Raw genomic sequence first — 22,736 nt, 5'->3', positions numbered from 1 at the left:
TTTATGTTCAGCACTCAGTTTGCCGCAAACCCACCTATACTCCCCCGGGGCTCGGAAATACTCTACAGACCCTCTGACCCAGTTGGGATCCGGTCCATGCATTTCTCTATTACACCCTCCCGGACGGTTTCCACTGTCTTGATCATGTGATTGCCTGACTGTCTGTGCCCAGCCCTGGTCAGCCCCGAGCGAGAGAGGAGCATCTTTCACTGGGGCGGTGACAGAGGAAATTTGCACCTGTCGGATGGACTGTCTGCTGCCAAACAGGAGCAAACCTGTTCAGGACAAGTGAGAAAGACTTCCACAACGCCCTACAGTCTACATGTGGTAAGTGATATTTGTGCGTGACGTGAGGTACAGCACGGCGTTATATTTTACAGTACTAAGGTAGACTGTTTGTAAACACAGGCGCATGATTTAACACGCTTTATTTGGGATTTCACCAATTCATTCATGTATTAGAAAGCCTGTTATCAGTGCGTGTGGCTGCGGGCGCGCCTGCGACCCCAAATGGAAAAATCTATATTTTATTTCTGTTGGGACTTGAAAGTGTGTGGGATTCAATAATGTTTATTTAATGTTTATATGGATCCCTTTAAAAAATCTGTTTTATCTCTTGTATTATTATAGCACCTATACTTTCTCGTCCTTTATTTTCTCGCAAGGGTGTTAAGCGTCCTTGAATTCTTTTTTCATTAAGATGTGGGAGAGAAAGACCAACAGACAAATACAGACTGCACAAATAGACTCTAACTATAATGCACTGGCACATATGTGCTATCATTGAAAATCAAATCAAGCACTGCAAGCTCTCAGTACAAAGAAAGGTTGTAGTCTTCATCTTTTATTGCATGGGAGACTGTGTCATTGAATTAGATTTGAGCATGTTTTCCTCCCTATTCAGCCTGTTGAAGAGTAATGTAATTGAACAAGTGTCCTTAAGAAAAATCTCTATCTATCTATCTATCTATCTATCTATCTATCTATCTATCTATCTATCTATCTATCTATCTATCTTTAGAGGTAGCATACTCTCCTGTGTCTGAGTAAAAGCCATTAGCCCTCATCGATCCCCCTATTATATCATTAATATTAATAACATTAAATAATATTAATATAAGAAATCCCTGGAAAAGATGCATATTAATTAGAGAAGAACTGTCAAGCTTTGAGTCAACTGTGATTGTAACTATAAAAGGGGACTCAATGCAACTCAGAATCAGACAGAAATTTTGTTGTAGTTGGACCCACTCTCTGTGTATGTACGCGATTTTCATGCTTGTGTGCAGAAAGAGTTATCTTTTGCTGACATTTGTTTGACAGCCTGTATTTGCAGGTAATGGGTACACTTCGGGACCTCCAGTTTGCACTGCAACTTAAGATTGAGGAGCTCCGCCAGAGGGACACACTAATAGATGAGTTAGAGCTGGAGTTGGATACGAAGGATGAACTCATTCGGAGGCTGCAGGAAGAACTGGATCGCTATAGAGCCACAGTCTCCCTACCAGGACCATCTGCAGTCAGTGCAGGTGCAAGACACACTGCTTTTTATTTTAAACCATCAACAGGCAGCACACCGGCCCTAAACCTAAGCTAAAATGATGACTTGTGTGTGTTTTATTGTCCTGTAGCTTGCTCAGCTCAATTTGAGGACCAGCAGAGGGCCAAGAGGAAGACAGTCATTTCTGAGCCATTCAGTCTGGACCCGGTGACTCTTGCCATGGTTTCACAGAGAAGCTGTGACAAAAGCCAGGAGTAAGAGCACACAGTGTTCCCTCAGCTCCCACCTGCTCCAGCTGAAAAATCTGTCTCTCAGATGTTCAAGGCTCGCCCAACTGCTTTCCGCATGACTCAATAAGAATCAATAAATATTTCAATTTTCATTTTCAAACACTGTAGCGTATGACACTGCATTCAAGGCTGTTACATCAGTATCCTACCTGCCTCCATGCCCTCAGGTCTCAGAGGCTGATTCAGGCAGCATTTTTGAAAAACGACTTGTTGAAGAACCTCGATGAAGGAGAAATCAGAGCCATCGTAGCCTGCATGTATCCCACCACCATCAGTCAAGGCTGCTATGTCATTCAGGAGGGGACCAGCGGGGCTCAGGCTTATGTGTTGGAAGGTAAATCATTTTGTTCTTTATTAGTACTTACTTGAGATGACAGGTGCTTATGAACAGCCTGTTGAAATTATAGATTTCATCATATCTTTGTATATCAGTTTTCCCAGCTGGCTCACAATTTGATTATGAGATAATCTGACACTGCTCTCAAGCATAATGATGTGACAATTGTGTGTTTGAGCAAGAAAAGAGGAAGCACTTTGGGGAATAACAAGTGACCTACATTTACGTTTTGTGTCGAAATGTCAACTTAAGCCTGAAGAGACAGGAGGAAAGAGGTTCTGCTTTTCTTTGGTTGCAGAGTTAATCAGTGCTTAATTGTCCTCAGGAATCTCAATTGCATTTGTAATGTGACAGCTAATGGAGGGTGGCTGCTCCCTATTCTTTTCTTGTCATCCTAACCAGTGAGGCAATGACTTTCTTTGGCTCAGGGTTGATTGCATATCTGTTGTTTACGCAGACAGTGGACGCTTCCTGGCAGTCACTCTTCATTTTCTGACAGATAAACAGACAACGCATAATTCTAGTTCTACGTATTGCGCACATACATATTTCTCCACTGACTGTGTGTTTATTAACAGAGGGGAAGCTGGAGGTGACGAGAGACGGAGTGAAGCTATTCACAATTGAGCCAGAGGACGTGTTTGGAGAGCTGGCTCTCCTCTACAGCTGCACCCACACATGCTCTGTCTCAGGTATCAAAGCACTGTGTTGGCTTCTTGGTTTTATATTTGCATGTGGATGTCGCTGTCACCCCAAAAAAAACACTGGTGCAGTTTTACTGTGATTAATTTTGATTGATTGCTAGGCATATAAATAATTCTTGTTTAAGAGACTATCACAAGCTGGCGGATTTCTGGCAGTGGTCTTAGACATAAGACGTCTGCTGAATTTAAAATCAAAGACCTTTTGAGATCTTAACACTACAGCTTCAAACGGTTTTCTCAGAGATGTGGGGAATTTAAAACATTCCCTGCTTTACTGCATAACCCGGCTGTCTGACTGCCACATCTCCTCTCTACAATCCAGCTTGCATTGAGTGAATTTTCACAAACATTTACAAATAATGCTTTCAGAGATAGTTTGCATTCAGTTCGCTCTTCTCGTGATTGGTTCATAACCTGTCATACATATATTTGTGGTGTAAGAATTTGCTATATTCCTTAGGAGACAGAAAGCTTGCTATCATTTCCTTCCAGCATCTGATCATTGAGTCCTGTGGGAAAACTTTTTCAGCCATTGCCACATGCATCTGACCTGGTTTCACAAATAAATAGGCTGTGGAAACAGCCAAAATCAGTTTAAATGGAAAAATCAGTTTATTTGCCTCGTTTGGTCCCTAAGCATCTCATTCCCTTTACAGTGCTTTCTTTATCTTGTGACCGGTCAGCCTTTCCAATTCACTTTTTGCACACTATCTGTCTGCAGTCACAATGTTCAGGTCATGTCAGCAGCCTGATATCCTTTGTTCCACATCCATTTCTCTCACTCTTTTACCTTTGGCTCTGCCCAACCCCCACTGTGTTTATCTCCTCCCTGACCTGAAATTACTTTTTTCCTCCCTTTGTTGCCATCTGAGACCATTAATAAGGCTTTTGCTTTCTGTGCAGCCTCTTTCATTCTGGCAGTGATAAAGGTGCAGGTGGAAACAGCGGTCATGCTGTCACCGGGTCGTGGAAGTTCAGGGTTGCAAAGGAAAGAAAATGTCAGAAAAGCCTCCCTGGAGACTAGAATTTAACTTTTTCAAAATACTCACACACACAGGATTCAGATGCACATAAAAAGCAATGGCAATTGTGTGTCATATGGTGCTGAAGTGAAAACCAATGAGGTATATCCAAATGGGGGAACTGAGATATCAAGCCTGCACCATATTATCAAATGGTGGATCTAATTAGACTGTCTAGAGGACATCTACTTCCGTTAGCAGGAAGCTTCAGTGAACCAATCAGTGTGGGTCATTATTAATTTACAATTCTTTCAAGCTCTATTATAGAGAAAGAGGATAATTAAGGCTAAGGAAACCAGATCAGATTTATATTAAAAGTCCTTTGTAAGGAAAATAAGCACTTACACTTCTTTTTATTCTAACTGGTACTTATAATACAGCTTACTGTCCCCAGGCTGCAGCATCCACATCTGTCACCGGCCTCACATGTCACCAAGAGCTGTTTCAATACCTGCTCGTTGATCATGCTTCCACCTGAGCTCCAGTGTCACTGATGCAACCTTCTTCACCTTCTCTGTCTCTTTCTTTTGATCCGCAGCACAAACGGACAGCAAGCTGTGGGTTATTGACCGCAAGAGCTACCAGACCATACTTATGCAGAGTGGTCTCAACAGCCTTTCTCATTCGGTGGAGCTGCTTAGCAGGTGAACATCGGGCAGGTGCACTTCATTTGATGTGGAACAGGCCCAGGGAGCTGTTTTGTATTCTAACGCCCTCAGCGCAATATCACTGGGGTCATGTTGTTTGCAAGTCACCACAATGCTGCATTCAGGCCTTTGACGCTGACCCAAAATATCAACATTCCCATGACATGTTTCTGATGTGCTTAAACGCCTAGAAAATGTGGAAAAATTAAATCAAAGCCTTTGCACACCTGTCACTGTGGATGATATGTGAGCGTGTCCTCTTTGTACCTGTGTGTCTGCAGTGTTCCCTTCCTGCAGTCATTGCCAGAGGATGTCATCATGAAAATGTCTGATCTCATGGAGGAGGTACAGATTAAGTTCTTAAAATCTGAAGCAGGGTATTGTGTAACCGTCACTCGTTCTTCAAACAGAAACCAGCCGACAGATTATGTGTGCAGGCAGAAGGGGAACGCGTGTAAACACGATTGTTTACAGGCGGTCCCCCTGCATTTTCATCTTCCTCCATGTTGCATCAGTTAACAAGCAGGTGCAATGATAGTGTCAAAATTAATCCTTCATTGTTAGAAGCCCTCATGTCTTTGACTTTCTGTTGTTTTCTCCTCTACCTGTCATTTGGCTTCTGCAGACACACTACACTGAGGGAGACTATATAATTCAACAAGGGACCACAGGAGACACCTTTTACATCATTAGCAAAGGCCAGGTAAAGTTTTATGATCTTTGCTTGCTGTGCAGATAAAATGAGGCTATCAGAGAAAAAGATTTAGAATGTAGAGGACAAAATGTCAGCGCAGCTTTAGAAATTGGTTTATGATGGCGATAATTGACTTTGGCACTTTTTCTACATTGCTCTCCACCATTACCTCTTTTTCATTACCTCTCATTTGGTTTTTGCCAGGTGAAAGTGACAGAAAAGAAGCCAGGGCATGAAGAGCAAACAGTGCTTTCTAAGCTCTCGGAGAGACATTGGTTTGGAGAAAAAGCTCTGTGGGGGTAAGAGGGGGAAAATACTGCACACTCAGAGAGAAAATGATACATAATTTTCAGCAGATTTTATGAAAACAGCACATGATGGTAAAAAGAGACATTTGTGCCAGCATGATAGCAATGATTTTCTTTGCCTTTTAAATTGTGTGGTTTGCATCAATGAGATTATGATTTCCTTGTGATATTTTCTCGACTCTGTCTTTAGAGAGGATGTTCGGACTGTGAATGTGGTTGCTGCTAGTGCAGTTACATGCTTGGTAATAGACAGACAGTAAGTGGATGTTTTGTCTTAATAAAATTGAGCACATAGAAAACATAGGTGTTTCAGTACACTCTAATTTGAGATTTGGAGAATACTGACACGCTTCTGTGTTTCAGGACCTTCAAAGACATCATCGATGGGATGGTATTTGACTGCAGTCATGAGCTGCAGCAAAGCCATGAATTCAAAGTCGAGTGAGGAGCATTACAATTCTAATTTCTACAAGAATGACATGTTATTTGCACTTACAGAAAACATAAGATATCAGCCCGCTTTTCCTTGTGAACAGGTCCGACAAGGACTGTGCCCTGCTCTCATCTTCCACCTTAAGTGATTTCCACATTATTTGCACTCTAGGGGCTGGGGAGTTTGGTCACGTAGACCTGGTAAGGGTCGATTTTATCCTGTGCTACACCTGTGATCCCTGTGCTGCTGCCTGCTCAAGATTCCATGTTTCTATAATGTAATCTATTGATTTTCACCTGTTAGGTACAACTAAAGAGCAACAGCAAGTGTCTTTTTGCCATGAGGGTCCTTAAGAGGAAACTGATCCTCCATAACAACCAGCGAGAGCACATCCTGAGAGAAAGGCGCATCCTAATGGAGGCTCATTGTCCATTCATAATCAGGTGTCTGCTCTTCAACAGTTATCTAGTTAGGATTAAACAATGTGTTAATGGTCACAAAGAGATCTTTAATGTGTTTCTGTATTTTTATTGATCACAGGCTACATAAAACCTTCAGAGACCCTGAGTGCCTGTACATTCTGACAGAGGCTTGTCTTGGTGGGGATCTATGCAGTCTACTTAAAGATAAGTAAGTATTTTTGGACTAAAGGAAATTAAGATTCAAGACACCTTTTGTTATCATACTGGTAAAGTATTTATAATCATACCACTGTGTTTTTATCCAAGCTTTCATCACAGTTCAGTTTTAGGACTGATTACGGTCTAATGTTTTGCATCTGTCTACATCAGTACATCATTTGTTCGTTGTGATGTTTAAATCAGCACTTCTACACACCGTTTCAGGGGATGTTTGGACGAATGCAGCGCCAGGTTCTACACGGCTTGTGTTATCGAGGCCTTGACCTTTCTGCACTGTCGAGGTGTCATCTATAGAGACATCAAGCCTGAAAATGTTGTTCTGGATGAGCATGGCTATGCCAAACTGGTGCTATAATTGGTTACAAACTTAAGTTCACATTTTGAGTGTATTTTACTGAAGGTAACTGTTAATGCACTGATGTCTGTCTTTTGTAGATTGGCTCCAGATGTCTAAAGAAGGTTGAGGTGGGTAAGAAAACCTGGACATTCTGCGGCACAGTGGGCTACATGGCACCTGAAATCATCCTGAACAAAGGCCACAGCACATCTACAGACTTCTGGGCACTGGGTGTTTTTGTCTTTGAACTACTGAGCGGTGGGTAAGTTTTACAATTCTGTGCAGCCCTGCAGAACTTTTAAGGCTCATTTCTCGAGTTGTAGATTAAAGTGATAATGAAAGGTTCATGTTTTCCTCTTCAGGCTCCCATTCAGCAGCTCTGACCCACTGAAGACTCTCACTGCAACCATCCGTGGCATCGATCACATCGACCTCCCAAAAAACATCAGCAAAAGTGCCTCCAGTCTCATAAAGAAGCTGTGCAGGTGTTGTAAATACAGCCCACTAGACACCATGAATTATTATGTGAAAGTTAATGACAGTTTTCTAGTTATTTTATAGCACTTCTTCAGATATAAAAACCATCCTCCATCCACCCACCAATGTGTGATATATTATAGTTCCTCTCTCTCAGCTCCCACACACACACAGACAGATTGAGAAATGATGCAGGTGTATTTGGACACGACCTGAGCCACCTTTTGAATGAAAGAATCTGATTATTAATTCATAGTTTATTTATTTGTGTGCTCTCTCTCGCTCTCCATCACCAAGGAGCAATCCCTCGGAGAGGCTGGGCAGTCTGAGAAATGGGGCCAAGGACATTCAGAAACACAAGTAAGGAGACAGATTTATTACACTGGAGAAAACACTGAGGCCTGGGTTTGGAAAACATGGGTTTATGGGTTGTGATTCTGTTTTTACCTAGATGGTTTGAAGGATTCAACTGGGACTGGCTTTGTAAAAGAACATTAAACCCACCAGTTATTCCCAAAGTAAGACATTTTAAGTTTGGCTTCTTATTTTTTGTTTTGTGATTAATCAGAGAGTAAATATACTATATTTTTGTGCTTACTCTCCCCTGTTACACTGTGTTTCAGGTGAAGCATCCTCTGGATGGCAGTGCCTGTGGTCATTATACTGAGGACTCAGTGGAGCTGTGTGCCAACTGGGATGATTTCTGACTCTATGAGCTGTGAACTGGGGGAGAAAAAAAAGGCTGTCAGACAATACTTCATCACTTTCAGGTTTAGTCCTCATAAATAATTCACTGCGCTCACTCTTACTGCCATCAAGAATTAATTCTATTTTCGGACAAGAAATATTTTCCACAGTATCAGTAACTGCAGATATTGTTTGATAAATGAACCACGCTGCCTACTGTGTTGAGCTGAGACTGTTTTTGATGTAAAACCTCCATAGATTTATAAACCCAGGAGTTCAGTGATGTCACTACAGTTGAATGTAACTCAATAAACTAATAAGCTGCATCAGAGTCGCTTTCCTATTAAAACTTCAACCTCACCCCGAGTTTTGCTTTTTTTGGGACAATAAAATTATTCTGTCATTGATCTTTCTGCCACATGCATGTAAGTGAGGAGTGACGTCAGAACGGCGTCAAGAATCAGAAAGGGAGAAAAATACGTACAGGAAGTTTAGTTTTTTATCTTCAAAATAAAGTAACTGAATGAAATTGTTTTTAAAATGTTAGCCTGTTGGGAGGAACACAGAAGAATGACTTTAATGATACACTGACTATCAATAGATTAGGCCGAAATATGAGATAAAGCTCGAGTTGTTTAAAGGAATGTAACAAATGTAGACAGTAAAGGACAAATGGAAAAGAGGAAACGCAAAAGGTAAAAATGAGATATTTTGCATTATTTAATTATAAATATTTTGGTGTATTTTCCCATTTTTTAATAGCGTCAGTTCCTGTCTTTGTTTTTTTTTTTTTTTTTTTTTTTTTTTTTTGGAAAAAGGTGTAATGGCTTGTGAAGTAATAATGGGATAAAATAACATAATTATTCTCTTTTTAACTTTCCATGTGAACCAGCGTTTTAAATCTCTGACGTAACTCGGATCTGTTGCGGTTTTATTTTGAAAGTCTTGACAGGATATAAACGTAAATGGTCTCTAACTTGACCTCCGCACAGATTTCGATGGATGGGCTGTTGAAATAGTAACTTAGAAGCAATCTAAGGAAATATTGGAGGCCTGCGTTTCACTAAGGTAAGCTCCGGTTGGTCTTTCTGTCTTTGTTTATCGTTTTCGGTCTTTTCAGCTCAACTCCTAAAACACATTCCGATCTAAAAATACGAAAAGTTTAATTGCAGCCCGCTGAGTTTCCAGGCCACCGAGCTGAGTGATTGTTAAAGTCTGAGGAGCACAGTGAATCAACCTGTTAACAAACTGTTGCATGGACTTTTAAAAAATTCACCTCTGCCTTTCAGTGATCCAGTGATGAGATACAGGCAATGAGTCTTAACAATAACGGCTTCTCTGTATGAGTTTTTTTTGTTGTTGTGTAGTTTGTCTTTGCTCAACTGAAGCTTTAACTTGTATTAACCTCATGGCGCTTTTCTCCCCTTGTAGAGTTACTTTATGATGCAAAGACCTTAGGTTTTATAGATTTTTTTGTAGTGTGCTTTCAAATTCTCTAAAAGATCTGGGGTGCACTTATGTGTAACTGTTAACTGAAGGACAGTGCTGTGGTATTTTGTCCCTAATCCAAGTTGGAGATAATTATGGTTGGCTCCAGCTCTGAAATGTAGGTTTTCTGACATTCTTTTGTCAAATCATGATATTTCTTTGGTCTAAATCTTTTTTTTTTTTTTTAACCTGCATGTGTACATATTTTGGGGCATGCAACATACTTGAAGTTGCCCCCATGGCCAGATGCCAGCTCTCAGGCATCCTCTGTGAGCGTGTGACAGTTACAGAGTACAGTATGGCAGCTGAGGCATGTGTGCCCAGCCGTGCAGGGCTGGAAGATCTGCCCTGGTGCACAAACGCACTCACTGATTCAAAAGTGAACTGTGAGGTGTGGTGCCACAAAAGCTAAACACTGGAAGATTACCCTTGCACAATGATGTTTTGGACCTGGTGCTGCTTAGATACATGAAACTGAAAACTTGTTGCTGCAGGAAAAAAAAAAAAAGCACAAACGTTGCCTTGTTTGTGAGTATCCTGATTGGTTTCAAGTGAATCTGAGACCATGGGAGATTCACTACCGACTTGTGGAAAGTGAAGGTGTTTTCAACGAGCAGGATGTGAGGTGTTTCTCATTTATTCTTCACCTCCTTCCTGCTTGACAAGAAAAAAAAGGTCATTGTGGCCGAGTGTGTGTCTGTGTTCCTCACGCTTCATTTGGGAATCACAGCCGGAAAACACCCCTGAGTTTCATTCTTTCTCTTTTGCTTGTTTTCCCCCGCTGCCCGGCCAGCCTCACGTGTCCCCCCGCCCCCGTAACTCTCTCCCCATCTCCTCTTGCTCAGACCATTCACTTTTCTGGGCACATGGAAAGTGTGCAGAGTTCATTGCTGCTCCTGCTGCTGCTGGTCTGGGTGCAAAACCTTGTCGCCTCTCTCTCCCCTAAACCCCCCCCCCCCGGGTGTCACCTCCTGTAGTTTTCTAGGTCAGGGGGCAGCATTCCCCAGCATTGCTCTCATCAACACAGAAGCCACTGTAGGCCACTGTACAGATCTGCCTCTCATTCAGGGACTTCTTCTGTGCAGGAATCATTGCTTTGTGGGGGAAAAAAATATTACTTAATTCTGGCGCTTCTAGTCAAACAGATCTAGAGGTTTCATTTAACAGGAAGATGGCAAAAGCAGCACTCTCTCACTTAAAGAACATCACTAGTGTCAGTACATTTCTGACTGCCTGCGAAAAAGAAGATATTTTCTGCATACATTTGTTAAAAGCAGCATTGACTGCTCTTTTGTGCTGTCAGGTTTGACCAAAAAGCCTTTAAAATAATTTAAAACTTGAGCAGAGTCTGGCTGCCGGAGGTTTAAATAGAGCAAGAAATTGAGTTCACTTTCCTCCACTTTGAAAATATCTGCACCGGCTCCTTTTTATGCATTAATACAAGTAGATTTTATTTGTGTACTGATGATGTTGCCAAAATATATTTATTCTACTTCTCACTGCACTAAAAACATACCAAAAGATAAAGCTTCCATTTTGTATTTTTTAATGCAAAACATCAACTCTCAAATGATAAATTCAAGCCTTGATTTTACCTAAGGCAAGCTTCTCTTTTACAATTAATACTTTAAGAATTAAACACTTAAATAAATTCTCTAATCATACATTTTATTTTTATACCTGTTGTAGTGCAGCTCACAAATAGTGTTTTGACCATTTTAAGTTGTAGTTATTAGTGATTTCATGCCAGCTTTGTCTCAAAACCAGTTTTTTGGTTTCTGTTTTTGCACGTTCCACACGCTGTGTTGCCTTTTTGTTTTTATTACAAAGTATACTTCTTTGCTCTTAGATGTGTCTCTGCTTGTCAGCGGCAGTAAATGTGCTCAGACGTGCAGACTGCCTCAGGCTGTCTGTTACATGCCTGCTGTCTCCCTGTGAACCTGCATTCCGCTGTTATATGGCATTTTACTGTGCACTCCATCAGCAGCATGTCAGTTTATTTCCATATTTACATCATTTGCGTCAAACATGAATTTGATCCATCCACTTGATGTTGCCTGATCCCTCACAAGCACGTCTCTGTCATGTGTGTGTCCTGCTATGCCGTCAGCCCCCATTAATAGAAATCCAGGTGTGAACCGTCATAGCATTCAGGTCCCTCTCTCCCAGCAGGGACCGCCACAGGCTGTGGAGGTGCATTTGTTTCCCTTTAGTTTATTTTCACATGTGTGTGCCATTTTCTTTTGTCTCATGTCTTCTAGGGAGTAAAAGCTGGGAGCACAATGGTCCCTGTCTGGGCCTTGACAATAGCCATTATGAATGGGTGTGAGAGAGAGAGGAGGGAGCGGCAGAGAGAGACAGAAAGGGGCTACAGGAAGCTCTCTTCACAGCAGACTGTCATTTTTTGGGGATGTGTCTCATCTCACAAAGCCTTTTGCTTTCCATTTATTTACCCAGTGAAAGGACTCAAGGGGATCACCAGCTGCTTTGTTATTCCAGCAGGTGTAAAGTGGCTACTGAGCAGCTTTAATTCACAGAAAATTGATGCTTAAAAGTAGATTATAAGTCCTCTGAAGACAAGTGTGGCATTGCTTTGCCCATTGCAGGGAAGGGAAACAGCACAGGATCGGCCCGGTTAAAGAGGAGGGAGGGGTATGATATCACTCTTTATCCTCTCTCCTATTGGGTACAGGGGGAGAAAGTGGGTGAGAGGTTGAGGGGTGTTCAGGGAGGGGAGTGGTTGTGGGAAAGGAAAGACTTATTCAGTGAGGTGAATTCCTTGCCTGGTGGAGGATGAAGTGGTTTGTAAGAGGGGGTGAAATGAGCAGTGTTCAGGTGAAGAAGTGAAGCTGTACAGTTTGTGCATTAGCAAATGCTGTCAGAGTTTGTTTCATAGCTACACGTCGTTCTCAGTCTGCCCCTCTTTCATTCAGTTTTTGATATGAACAATAAAGTCCCTGGCACTGAATCATGGGGGTGGACTCAGCCGGTCCTCCCCCTCACCCTATCTAGCCGCCAGCCCCATCACTACTGTACGCACCCCGAGCCTCTCTCGGCTCCTCTGTTGGATGAAAGACTGAGGGGCACAACATGCCTTGGAGTAACCCTGGTGCCTGTTTCTGTTAAGCCAATCGTTATTACTTCCTGGTGTCTCTCCACTCCCCCCCCCCCCCCCCCCCCCCCGCGCCCCCTCCCACCCAGCCACCCAGCGCCCTCCCCTCCATACAGCTCAGGCCTTTTCTTCTCTCCCTCTCTCTCTGTGTTTGGTGCCAAGCCTGTGACCCAGTGAGATTCAGTCTTTTAACCACCAGACTCTCCAGACTGGTGGAATGATGTTTTTAATTGCATTTTTTCCTTTTGGTTTTGTTGCATTCTGTGTTTAAGTGGAATTGTAGTATATGAACAGAGTTTCCTGTTGGACAGAGAGAGGGGGTTAAAAAGTAATTCACTGGAAACTTAGTGATTTTCTAGTACTGATTCAGTGGGAAAGGAGTTTATTTTGTTGAATAGAAAATCCTGCAATAACACTTTTACGATTGAATAACTTGTAGTGCAATGAACTCTATAATTCCTTGGCTGTATTACCCTCATTTAAAAATGCATTAAACAGAAGCAGCTTCTGTCACCTGTTCAATAAAGTTACAAAGTGCTTCACAGGAAAAGGAAAAAAAGGGTGAAAAGAAATGCAAAGACAATAAAGTAATGAATTTGTCAGATACAAATCAAGTAAATGACACAATATAAATAAGAGAACATGACAAAAATGCCTCAGCAACAATATAGTCGTGGTGCTTCCTGCAGGAGATGCTGCATTTTTTTTTAACCGCAGCACAAAGGAACGTTTGTGATGTGAATGCACCATGTAATTTCCTTCTGTTTCACTGGGTGTTGTTTCTTTTTTCTTCCCTGTTCTCTTCTCTCAGCTATGCATTTCCAGGAGTGGTTACGGTCACTTCGCTCCAGCGCGGGACTCAAAGGTTCTGAATCGGAGGACTTCTGGAGTCTTCTGCCGTCTCTGCCTCTGTCCTCCTTCTCGCTGTCCTCCCTGTCTCTGTCGCCCTCCTCTCTGCTGGGTCTGGGAGCCCTGGCCTCCATCACTGCGTACTGGCTGGTGACCCGACCTCGACCCATGCGTCCCCCCTGCGATCTGCAAGCCCAGTCCGTGGCTGTAAATGTGAGTGGATCGTTGGTCACTGTTGGCATCACAGTGTTTTAGACTTGTGTGAGTGGCATGCGTCATGATTGAAGGAGTGTTTTAAGGCGTTTCATAGCTGTGTTTGTTGTAGGGAGATCCCAGCTGCAGGCGATCCGCGCTTCTTAAAGATGACTCACTGCTGGAATTTTACTATGATGACACCAGGACCGCCTACGACATGTTCCAGAGAGGCCTCAAGATCTCAGGTGATGACACTGGACAGTTTCACAACATATTTTACTGAACTTTATCCTGAATTTTATTGTGAAATCAAAACTGACATTCAGTAGGATTTCATGCAACAGCACTGATTCACAGGTACAGGTACATTGAGGGAAATTTATTAATGATTTACTGGTATATCTTCACAGTAAACTTACTTGTTTCTTATATGTAACAGTCAAATTTATGTTAATGACACTAAAGTGCACATAAAGGCTGAAAAAATCTGTTTTATTATTAGTTAATCTAATTGATTAACATGACAGCTGTGGTGTAATAGTTATTATTATTCACACAATAAAATTCCACTGGAACAAGTCCCCAGTAAAGAAGAATATCACAAACAGCATACTGTAGATCTTGTTTGTGTTTGAACTGGCATGGCACCGCTGTCTTGTGCCTCTTCAGGAAATGGTCCGTGCCTTGGATACAGGAAGCCAGGCCAGCCCTACCAGTGGATCTCCTACACCGAGGTCTGACATCTTTTAGTGTATTGATCCTCCAGTTGTCATGCAGCACCTCTTCTGCATTATCTGTTTGCTGTTACGTGACTCTACGTCTTCGATCCTTCAGGTGGCTGAGCGGGCACAGGTACTGGGCTCTGGGCTGTTGGCTAAAGGCTGCCAACCGAACCCGCAGCAGTTTGTTGGGATATTTGCACAAAACAGACCAGAGGTATGAACTCATCAGTAATTTGTAATGTGACATTTGCTCCCATATTGGTTGATTGCCTGTGAGCTTTAGGATCTATCACATAACATTTAAGATGTTTATTATTCTTGCCTTTAATCAAAATTGTTGATCCTTAATCTTCCAAACAGCCCTATGGTTGAAAATGATATTTCACCTGGGTGGAGCTTAGTATATTCTCATACACATCTCTGTAGAGGTTTGAGAATGATTATCCTGCCCTGTGAACCTAGGATCACATCTTTTTCTATGAGTTTTCAGATTTAAAATATGGTGTTTTGGTCTGTGTCTCTCCTGAAAGTGTGTTTCCATTTATTCATATTCAGAGCAAAGTGCTGGTGGTGAATGTGGGTCTCTAGGGCAGCTAATATTGGAACATGTCTGCTCCCAGACTCATTTAAAATATATCCATCAGACAAGGCCTGAAAGTGAAACATAATTTTCTGCTCCATCAGACCAGTCTACACACTAGGTGTTTTTTTTTTTTTTAATAATGTGGTTTTGTTTGTTTTTGTAAATATGAAATGCATGTAATGTAGATGCTAATGCCCAAGTCCCTAATGTTGCGATATTTGACTCAACAAGTGCATAGCAGTGAGTGGTCTAACAGTGCTGCTCTGTCTCCCTCTGCTGGTGACAGTGGATTATCTCAGAGTTGGCCTGCTACACCTACTCCATGGCGGTGGTGCCTTTGTATGACACACTGGGGCTGGAGGCCATGGTCCACATACTCAACCTGGGTGAGAACATCTTCATGTACAAATAAAAAAACCCCACAGCTGATGAGATTTTACTATTCTTTAAAGGAATGGTTCAACGCAAGATATAAACTTTCTCTCTCAGAATACTGTTTTGGAGACTGACATACAGTACTTCTAACTCACATATAGAGAATGTATCATCTATAAGACTATATAAGAAAATTATACATATGTTATGTTGGATACAGCAGACTCCTCAGAAAGAACTTTTCAAAATACTCAGAAAATTTGATGTTTCAGAAACATTTAAAAACAACAAATTCTTGAAGATGGAAGAAGAAAAATGAAGAAATATGTAAGATTCAGCAAATTTGGGGCATTGACTAACTTAACGCCTTTGTACAAAAGGTCAGATTTCTTTGAGTTATAACCTTTTCATTGAAGCATACATTCAGATGATACTGGATGGATTTGATCTACTCATCAGGCTCGTTCACGTAACTCAGTTTGCTGCCAATGTTCGCCTGCTATAAATAAGTCTGTGCCTCAAGATAGTAGGAAAAAAGGCATCAGAGCCAAGTGAAGGTGTCAGAAGTCAGATTGTTATTCAAAGCAAAGAGAGGCTTTCTCAGCGTCAAATCCTGGCTAGACTAAAGGTTTCTAGGAGGACAGTGCATGGAACTGCAGAAACTGGATCAGCTGTATCCAAAGCACGATAAGACAGACCAAAGGTGACCACACCATCAGAGGATCAATCCACCAAGCTTAGTTCCCTGAGGGATAGACAAGCAACTTCATCACCGATGTAGAATTTGATAAATAAAGAACACAGGACTCCAATCAGCAGAGGAGGGCTGTCTTGAATTAGTCTCAGAGGATGAATAGCAGTTTCTGAGCCATTTCTTGGGAGAGGAAACAAGGACAAACGCTTGGGGTGGGCTAAGAAAAAACAGAATTTCACATTGGATGACTGGTAAAAAGTCTATTTAGAGATACATGGTTATAAGAGAAGGGTAGATGTAAGAAGACAAACAGGAGAGAGACTAATACCGCAGTCTATCAAACAAAGCTTAAAACATGCTGGTGGGAATATTCAAGACAAGAAGGGGGTGTTTTGCCTATTCTGGTGTAGGACCTGCACTGAATCGACTACACCCTGACTAAGGAGAAGTGCCACTCGTCTTCAGAGACATGCTATACCCTCTGATTTACATCTTTGTGGAGGAGGATTCATACTGCAGCAGGATATTGACCCCAAACACGCCTCAAAGCTTTGCAACAACTACTTGAAGACCAAAGAAAACCCAAGGAGCCACAGACTTTCCTCCCCAGACACTGAACATTCATGGGGGTGCTTGAAGACTGAGAAAGTATTCTATGACACCACAGGGAAACTCTTTGGAACAGTGTCAAGTTATGCTGCAATGACATGGGTCATCTATGCCAGCTCGAGTGTGTGTTGTCATTAAAGCAAAAGGGGGACGTACCTAATACTACCACCAGATAATCTGAAACATTTTTCAAAGACTCAAGATCTCACTCTAGTTATTAAGCTAGTATTGTAATTTGTAATGCTAATGCACATTCAAAACAAATGCAACAGAGAAATATCTTGACTAGTGGTCTCAGACTTTTGGACCCTACTGTGCATTATGTTGGAAACTGCTCAGACTCTTTGCTTCTGAATGTATGTACTTTCCATAATTAGTAGATAGTTGAACACAGCATATATTATTCAAAATTTGTACTTCTACTGCTGTGACACTTGAATTTTTTTGTGGCACATCCTTAGCCGAGATCTCTCTGGTGATCTGTGACCGAGAGGAGAAGGCAGCGGCTCTGTTGGAGAACAAGGAGAAAGGCGTGACTCCGAAGCTCTCCTGCCTGGTCCTCTTCAACGATTTCAGTGAAGACTTCGTGGAGAGGGCGAAGACCTGCGAGGTGGAGGTTTTGAAACTGGAGCAGCTCATGGTGAGCAGGGTGGAAGCACCGAATCCCCTGTAATGCAGGCTCATTTCTCCCCTTTAATCAGTGCTGATGTGTTAATTGATATGAGTAATTCCTCTTTTGTCCACATCTTAGGACCTGGGAAGGCAGAACCTCAAAGATCCTGTGGTGAGTTTGTCGTCTTCTCAGCTGCAGCATCACCGCATCAAACTGGTCCCAGTAAATAGTTAATCCCCCTCTAAATGCTAGGTTGACATTTTTACCGATGCCCTGTCCCATAAGATATCATTAACACTCACTTGTAAACAGGACTTAAATTAAGAGTGGAGGAAGCCCGTTGTCATATTCTCATATTTTATTGCTGCCTGCTGTAGCCGCCCCAGCCCCAGGATCTGGCCGTGGTTTGCTTCACCAGTGGAACCACAGGTATCGTCTGATCTCATAAGCCTCTACATAATTATCCTTCACTCACATCATTAGAGAAGTGTCCTTCAGTGCCCACTAACAACCTCTCTTTATGGCACCGCTGCAGTTTCCTTTGCTCTGCAGAGCTCTGCAATAATGTCTTGTTTATTTATCCAGGAAAGCCCAAGGGAGCCATGATCACCCACGGCAACATCGCCTCCAACACTTCCTCTGTCATTAAGATCCTGGAGGTCTGTCTACACTTCCACCTCCTTGTCTAATTGAGAACAGCTTCCTTCACTTCCCATCTGCTTGTGTCTCTGTATCTCAAAGCTGCCCCTCTCCCTGCTGTGTCTAATGGTATGATTAATTGGGTGTTTGATTGCCCCCGTTGCCGAGAGGTACTTTAACTAATTGCCCCGGTATAAAGATTCAGCTATCTAACTGCTGTTGAAAAAGCCATACAGCATGTTTGATTGCCTGCGAGGCTTCGCCGAATGCTGCTGCTTGAACTTTATCTCTCCCTGGTGCTTTGCTCATTTTTATTTCTCGTTTTCTCTCAGGGTTCATTTGTGATCCAGCAGGAGGATGTGTCGATCTCATACCTGCCGCTTGCCCACATGTTTGAGAGGATGATTCAGGTAGTTGATCCTCTTCTCAGATGTTTTGTTTTCTTCCTGGTATGTGTTTATGTGTAAACCCTAAATTAAGTCTGTTTCTGTCACAGGTCTCTATGTTCTGCCACGGGGCCAGAGTAGGATTCTACCAAGGGGACATTTCTCTTCTTATGGACGACATTAAAACCCTCAAACCTACCTTCTTTCCTGTTGTGCCTCGATTACTCAATCGTATCTATGACAAGGTCACTAAATATATTCCGATATTGTCATATACATAGCACTTAGAAGACATAATTCTTGGTCGGTATTTTAAACCTTGTTTTATGTTTATGTCCATTTTCACTGATTTCTGTAAAGATCCTGGGTTCTGTGACCTCCCCGTTGCGACGGGCTTTGCTTCACTACGCTGTGAGAAGAAAGCAGGCGGAGCTCAGCAGCGGGGTTGTACGTAACAACAGTCTGTGGGACAAACTGGTGTTCAACAGGATTCAGGTCAGTTGCTGAAATCCCCCTTTTTTTTATTTCTGCCTGGATCATACACCAATCAGCCACAACGTGAAAACCACTGACAGGTGAGGTGAACAACACTAATTATGGTGTTACTATGGCACCTGTCACTGGGTGGGACATATCAGGCAGCAAGAGAACAGTCAGTTCTTGGAGTTGATGTGTTGGATGTAGAATGAAGTATAAAGATCTGAGCGACTTTAACAGGGCCAAATTGTGATGGCTAGATGACTGGGTCAGAGCAATGTGGTCCAAGAAAGGAGAACCAGTGAACCAGCAACGGGGTCACAGGCACCCAGTGGCCGACTAATGTGTTTGGAGAGCATAGGCTGGCCTGTGTGATCCAGTCTCACAGAAGAGTTACTGTAGCACAGATTGCTGTAAACCTTAATGCAGGCGATGATAGAAAGCTGTCAGAACACACAGTGCATAACAGCTTGTGTAGCCACAGACCGGCCAGAGTGCCCATGCCAACCTTGTCTACCGCCAAAAGTGCCTTCAGTGGGCATGTGAGCATCAGAACTGGACAATGGATCAATGTGTATGTATGGGCTTACCTGGGGAAGAGATGGCAGCAGAATGCACTACGGGAAGGAGGTGAACTGGCAGAGGCAGTGTGATGCTCTGGGCAACCTTAGGCTCTGTCCTCATGTGGATGTTACTTTAACACGTACCACCTACCTAAGTATTGTGGCAGACCACTTCCTTGGCAACAGAATTCCCTGATGGCAGTGGCCCCTTTCAGTAGGATAACACGACCTGCCACACAGCAAAAAATATTTAGCAATAGTCTGAGGAACATGACAAAGAGTTTGAAGTGTTGACTTGGCCTCCAAATTCCTCAGATCTCACAGATGCTGAAAAAACAAGTCTGGTCCATTGAGGCCCCACCTCACTAATGTAAGACTTAAAGGATCCGATTCTAATGTCTTAGTGCCTGCTACCACAGGACACCTCCAGAGGCCTTGTGGAATCTAGGTCAGGTCAGAGTGATGGGGACCTACACAAAATAGGCAGATGGTTTTAATGTTGTGGCTGATTGGTGAATTTTCCCATGTTGTTACTGTCAAATTTTCTTGGCTGTAGAACTATGTTTTTCATTGCCTTGCAGTTCTGAATGTTCAAATTTAGGTCGTTTACCCACATATTAGACATTGTAGTGAAGACCTACGGAAAACTGCAAAAAACAAAAAAAACATCTTTTTTTTTTTCCTACACACTGGTCTATGCTGCACACAGTCTTAAGTGACATATTTTCTGTTAATCCCAGACTTTACAGTTGTCACTATTTCTGTTTCGTAGTGCTTAACACAGTGGTACCAGCAGCCCTGCAGATAGTCAACAAATTTGTATCCAAACTTTACAAGAGAAGCACAACTATTCCAGCAATGAGTGCCAAAATCACCCAGAGCATATTGGCCCTGTGGGAGTGTATTGGAGAAGCGCACACACAGGCAAACAAGAACTGAAAGATTCTGGCTTGGTATATGGTCAATGCAGATGGGAAGTATGACCAAGGTTGAAAATGGTTAAAATGGAAATTAGCTTGTAAACACAATCATATTGTGTTTACAAGCTATTTCACACAAATATTCCCTGTGCTACCTCTTGTTTCAGGCCAGTTTAGGAGGTGATCTACGGTTTGCCCTGACTGCCTCAGCACCCATCTCCCCCGCAGTGCTGTCCTTCCTCAGAGCCACTCTGGGTTGTCTGATATTCGAGGGTTATGGTCAGACTGAGTGCACTGCAGGCTGCACTTTCTCTATGCCCGGAGACTGGAGTGCAGGTAAGAAACAATCTGATTCTTAATATTTTTTTTCTCTCAGTTGCTGGTACCTCAGCAGATATGTGTGTCTGTCAGGTCACGTTGGTGCTCCTTTACCCTGTGCCATGGTGAAGCTGGTTGACATCCCTGACATGAACTACTATGCTAAGAACGGAGAGGGAGAGGTGAGTCTAAAGATGCAATCATACTATACATATTTACCAGACAATTTGCTGTCTGCTGACACTTCTCGTGGTTTTATCCTGCGGTAGATCTGCATCCGTGGCCCCAGTGTGTTCAGAGGATACCTGAGGGACCCGGAAAGGACCGCAGAGGCCCTGGACAGCGATGGCTGGCTGCACAGTGGGGATGTGGGCCAGTGGCTTCCAGTAAGATTAGACAGAATAATCAGCCTGTGGGCGACTCACTGTATATATAATCATCTAGCTTCCTGTAAGTGAGCAAATGTGTATGTTTACACTTCTCTTCTTCCAGAACGGGACACTGCGTATCATTGACAGAAAGAAGCATATCTTTAAGTTGTCACAGGGAGAGTACATTGCTCCGGAGAAGATAGAAAATGTCTACATGCGTTGTGTTCCTGTGCTCCAGGTGTTTGTGCATGGAGATAGTTTACAGGTACAATGCTAATACGATGTGATTTCTATTCAGTTGATCTATATGCAAAACATTTGCCTAGGTACAAATTAAATATTTGATTTTCTCTTGTACTTCATGTTACCAGTCTTATCTCATAGGCATAGTTGTGCCTGACCCTGAGGTGTTTGTTGACTGGGCTAAAGAGCGGGGATTTGTGGGGTCCTACGAGGAGCTGTGCCAGAATCCTGTAAGTCAAATCTCCAAATTTTGAAACATCTCTTTAATATAATTACCTAACGCTACGGTATGGATTCTAAAAAAAATGTACTTGGTATCTGTCTTTCAACAGGATGTAAAGAATGCAGTATTAGAGGACATGAAAGCCGTGGGGAAGGAAGCAGGGCTGAAGTCCTTTGAACAAGTGAGCAATCTCTGCCAAGGTTAAAATTTGCAAGCTGTGAACCTCACAGTTACTACTTTTTATTGTGGTTTTGTGTCACATATTTTCTGCCTTTTCAGGTGAAGGACCTTCACTTACATCCAGAGACCTTCAGTGTCGCGAACGGCCTTCTCACGCCCACCCTGAAGAGCAGACGTGCCGACATCCGCAGAGTCTTTCAGGAACAGATATCGAGCATGTACAGCAAGACAGCCATTTAAAAGACTCTACTCAGTAGATCACCCACAACACCCAAGGGTAATTCATATCCAATAAGGGAAAAATATATGGGAGAGGGACCACGGGGGGAGAAAAAAAATTTACAATCCTAAACGTCCAGCAGTGCCTCATCTGAAATATACACTTGGATATATTTTAGATTATTGGTGTTTTGCTTCAAAGAAGTTTTAATTCATGTCCTCGTCTTGCACATATGGGTGATGTATTAACTCCTCACATGAAAAATAACACAGAATGGGTCCAAACCATTTTTATTTCATTTTTGTTCCAGTCTCACTGTTGTTCTTGTCACTAATTCAGCATTGTGATTCAATGGGAGATTTTACTGTTGTGTAAATTATTGTCTAGTTGTAGAGAGAAGAATCACATTGGTTTTTAGGAAGCAACCTGCAGAGTAAGTTAGATGTTTTATTCTGCGCTGCCCTGTTCTTTTCCCAAGCAAGGATTTTTAAAGGGACACTGCACTTGTGAGGCTGGTAGAGCTTGCATTAATTGTAGGTTTGTATTTTAAGGTTGATGGATCATCATGATATAAGCTTTTCATCAACAACCTTGATCTTAGCTCGATGCTCATACACTTTTCTAACTGGTTCTGAAAGACTTCATAAACCAGTGTGAGCATGTAATCCTTCACCTGAAGTTAAACCATTACAACTAATGAGTGTTTCAACCAGCGATGCTGTGTTAAAAAAAAAGGGGGCTGTATTGTAAATACTGCTTATATTGAGATTTGTTGACGGGACACTACTGACTAATTCCAGTTAAGCAAAACTGAACAGAAATAAAGACTAGTAACTGATTACGCCTTTGTGTGATTAAACTACAGCATGTTTGCAAGG

At 42.4% G+C, this 22,736-nt stretch overlaps 2 protein-coding genes across 4 annotated transcripts; both read left to right on the top strand.

Moving 5' to 3' along the window:
* Positions 1-159: 159 nt before the first annotated feature.
* Positions 160-8,404, top strand: prkg1l (protein kinase cGMP-dependent 1, like). Of its 3 annotated transcripts, none has more exons than XM_018668297.2 (20): positions 160-327; positions 1,337-1,529; positions 1,632-1,755; positions 1,959-2,125; positions 2,707-2,820; positions 4,393-4,498; positions 4,783-4,846; positions 5,127-5,204; positions 5,400-5,494; positions 5,694-5,759; positions 5,867-5,944; positions 6,040-6,136; positions 6,240-6,379; positions 6,477-6,566; positions 6,782-6,923; positions 7,013-7,176; positions 7,277-7,399; positions 7,689-7,751; positions 7,843-7,909; positions 8,015-8,404. In XM_018668297.2, exons 2-20 carry the CDS (start codon positions 1,340-1,342, stop codon positions 8,096-8,098), a joined length of 2,052 nt encoding a protein of 683 aa, XP_018523813.1. In that variant the 5' UTR covers positions 160-327; positions 1,337-1,339; the 3' UTR covers positions 8,099-8,404. The 3 variants fall into 3 exon arrangements, 2 of the variants coding, with proteins under 2 accessions (XP_018523813.1, XP_018523812.1); XM_018668296.2 differs by having other exon boundaries at positions 161-327; positions 1,324-1,529; XR_007814414.1 differs by lacking the exons at positions 7,843-7,909; positions 8,015-8,404 and having other exon boundaries at positions 161-327; positions 1,324-1,529; positions 7,013-7,172.
* Positions 8,405-9,038: 634 nt separating this feature from the next.
* acsl2 (acyl-CoA synthetase long chain family member 2) lies at positions 9,039-22,696 on the top strand. The gene is made up of 20 exons (XM_018669180.2): positions 9,039-9,146; positions 13,490-13,740; positions 13,853-13,967; positions 14,392-14,456; positions 14,557-14,658; positions 15,314-15,413; positions 17,167-17,345; positions 17,457-17,489; positions 17,696-17,747; positions 17,904-17,977; positions 18,290-18,367; positions 18,454-18,588; positions 18,704-18,838; positions 20,471-20,639; positions 20,715-20,803; positions 20,891-21,007; positions 21,114-21,257; positions 21,364-21,465; positions 21,568-21,639; positions 21,738-22,696. Exons 2-20 carry the CDS (start codon positions 13,492-13,494, stop codon positions 21,876-21,878), a joined length of 2,151 nt encoding a protein of 716 aa, XP_018524696.1. The 5' UTR covers positions 9,039-9,146; positions 13,490-13,491; the 3' UTR covers positions 21,879-22,696.
* The last annotated feature ends 40 nt before the right edge of the window (positions 22,697-22,736 follow it).

Source organism: Lates calcarifer, linkage group LG13, assembly GCF_001640805.2.
Source record: "Lates calcarifer isolate ASB-BC8 linkage group LG13, TLL_Latcal_v3, whole genome shotgun sequence".
In the NCBI taxonomy this organism is placed as follows: Eukaryota; Metazoa; Chordata; class Actinopteri; family Centropomidae; genus Lates; species Lates calcarifer.
The sequence above is the reverse complement of the archived record's forward strand: the minus strand, read 5'-3'. Positions and strand labels throughout refer to the sequence as shown.